Here is a 2,435-nt window from a genome sequence, read left to right as displayed (position 1 = left end):
AAATTATCACTGATAGACCCTAACCCTATACACTAACACACAAACCTAAAACAGATCAGCATGTTATACATTCCAACATAAACCAGTTAAACATCCTCCAAATTCGTTAATCAGTGATAGAAACATATCACTGACAGACCCTAAGCAACATAACACACAAAATCTAAATTAGACTAGAGCTTTTACTAATTTCCCAAGTCAAACAGGTTAAACATCTTCTAAGACTATCAGGGACTGAAACATACCAACGATAGACCCTAGGCAACAACATATAAGAAGTGCACATTAAACTAAAATATCTAATAACAATCCAACACAAACAAGTAAAACATCCTTCAAGTTGATAGAAACAGATCATTGATAGAACATAAACAACATCACATAAAAATATACATTAAACTAAATTATCTACTAACATCCTAATGCAAACAAACTAAATATCCCTTAAAACTATCAGTGATACAAATATATGATCGATAGACCCTAACCCTATACACTAACACACAAACCTAAAACAGATCTGCATGTTAAACATTTCAACATAAACGAGTTAAACCCTAAATCAGTGATAGAAACACATCATTGATAGACACAAACTGAAAAACATAGCGTAGAACGTAGCGCGGCGGAAGGAATGAAGGAATCAATTTCAAACAAATAGAAAAAGAAGAAAATCTTCTTCAATAATATAGAACGTAGTGCGGCGGAATGAAAACAAAATAGAAGAAAGTAGTATCGGCAGCGTGGCGGAAGGATAACAAAATAGAAGAAAGTAGTATGGCAGCGCGGTGCCGGCACCGGAAAACCAAATGGGAGTAGGAAGGAAGTGGAAGAAAATAGAAAGAGGAGGAAACGTGAAGAATCTGCTTGAAATCGTCTGGACTTCCAGAGGCTTAGTGTATATGTAGGGGTAATTTCATCTTTTTTGTTAAAAATTGCCATATTTGCAATTTTTTTTTTAATTTTTGCTATATCCTTAATATATTTTTGGGCCAAATGCTATATACCCACTCAGCCCATAGAATATTGTGGTTGTGCTTAAAAAAGTTAAAAATTTAAATAAATGAATGACAAGATGATTCATTTAGCAAGTATACAACTAACTTTTATTTGGTATATGGAGTTGTAGTAAATAAAATAAAATAGTTCATGCATGTTGATTATTTGGAAAGAAATTTATAGTGCAAATTTGGAATTTTTGCAACTTTCATCACAGTAGAATTTACCATTAGAATACTGGACATAACTAAGTTTGGAACGAATCAAATCTAATGATATTTTACGGTAGGATCATAAATTTAGAAATATTTGTAAAAGAGAAAGAGTAATATTAAAAAACTTCAAAAAAAGAAGAAGATATATTTCAATATTTTGAAACAAAATGACAAAAGTCCAATTCCCATCCTTATTATAATTTAACATAATAGACTGATCATGAAATATTGGTGTTTCCTAGTAATGTTTGAGAGTAACATTAAACTGAATAACGGTATATCCATTTGCAATGTCCGTAACAACGTTCTTACCCACAGCAAACCCTCTAACAAACCGGAATTTGCCTGTCCCCGATACCACACCAAGCTCCCTCTCACCTTCGAACTGTCGGCTCGTTCCTTGTATCTCAATGCTGCTCCCCTCCGCCAACGCCAGAGTGAGAATCACTGCCAAATTCCTCCCATCCGCCGCTGCCACCACGTAAATTCCCTGAGCTCGACCAAGTGCTGTTGAGTTCCGATCCGGTCCAGCTGTGATTGGGTTGTCGGTGACGAAGATCGTGCCGAATTGGGTGAAGTTCCATGGCTTGCCAGCGACTCCGGCGACTGGGATGAATGTGGGGTTTGGGCCATTGGCGAAATCTTGTAAATATAGAATTAGATTGGTCTGTTTCGACTTGCCGGCGGTGGTGACAGAAATGGCCGCTGTTGTGAGAATCAGTGCTAAGGAAAGCTTTGTTGTGAAGTTTGTAGCCATTTTGGGGGCGGAGGGAATTTCAGGAAAGAGATCACTTGGATGGACGTTTTTTTCTCCTTAGTTTGTTTTCTTGAGGTTGTGAGATGGGATTTTTATTGTGGTGAAACTTGGGTTTGTATACAGCTGGGTTTGGTGTTTCTTTTGAATCATGTATGTGTTAAAGTGTGGATTAAGTTTGTAAACTTTTTTTTCCAAAAGTTCACAAGAATGATTCAAAGATGGACGCTTTGGAGAAAATAAATATATGGTGCATTTTTAGATGTTATTATGAAAATAGAATTGGGATATAGAATGACAGCTAGAACACACCCCTATCAACCATACTTCAACCTAATTTGCATTTACTGCATTATCAAAGGTTCAGCTATTTTGTTCCTAAAATCTTTCCTTCAACTAATATTTAGTTTATGCCTTTTAATCTCTAATAATTTAGTTTTTATAGTTTCGAATTCACGACAATTTGA

General features: G+C 35.6%; 1 protein-coding gene across 1 annotated transcript; it reads right to left on the bottom strand.

The window, feature by feature from the left end:
* Positions 1–1,452: 1,452 nt before the first annotated feature.
* On the bottom strand, positions 1,453–1,971 carry LOC103495975 (pterocarpan synthase 1-like). Its single transcript, XM_008457676.3, has one exon. It carries the CDS (start codon positions 1,969–1,971, stop codon positions 1,453–1,455), a length of 519 nt encoding a protein of 172 aa, XP_008455898.1.
* Positions 1,972–2,435: the final 464 nt, after the last annotated feature.

The sequence above is a fragment of the Cucumis melo genome, chromosome 11 (genome assembly GCF_025177605.1).
Source record: "Cucumis melo cultivar AY chromosome 11, USDA_Cmelo_AY_1.0, whole genome shotgun sequence".
Classification (NCBI taxonomy): Eukaryota; Viridiplantae; Streptophyta; class Magnoliopsida; order Cucurbitales; family Cucurbitaceae; genus Cucumis; species Cucumis melo.
This window is presented reverse-complemented; position numbering and strand designations above follow the sequence as displayed.

Coding starts and splice junctions, on each gene's coding strand:
- LOC103495975 (XM_008457676.3), bottom strand. CDS start 1,971: ATGGCTACAAACTTCACAACAAAGCTTTCCTTAGCACTGATTCTCACA.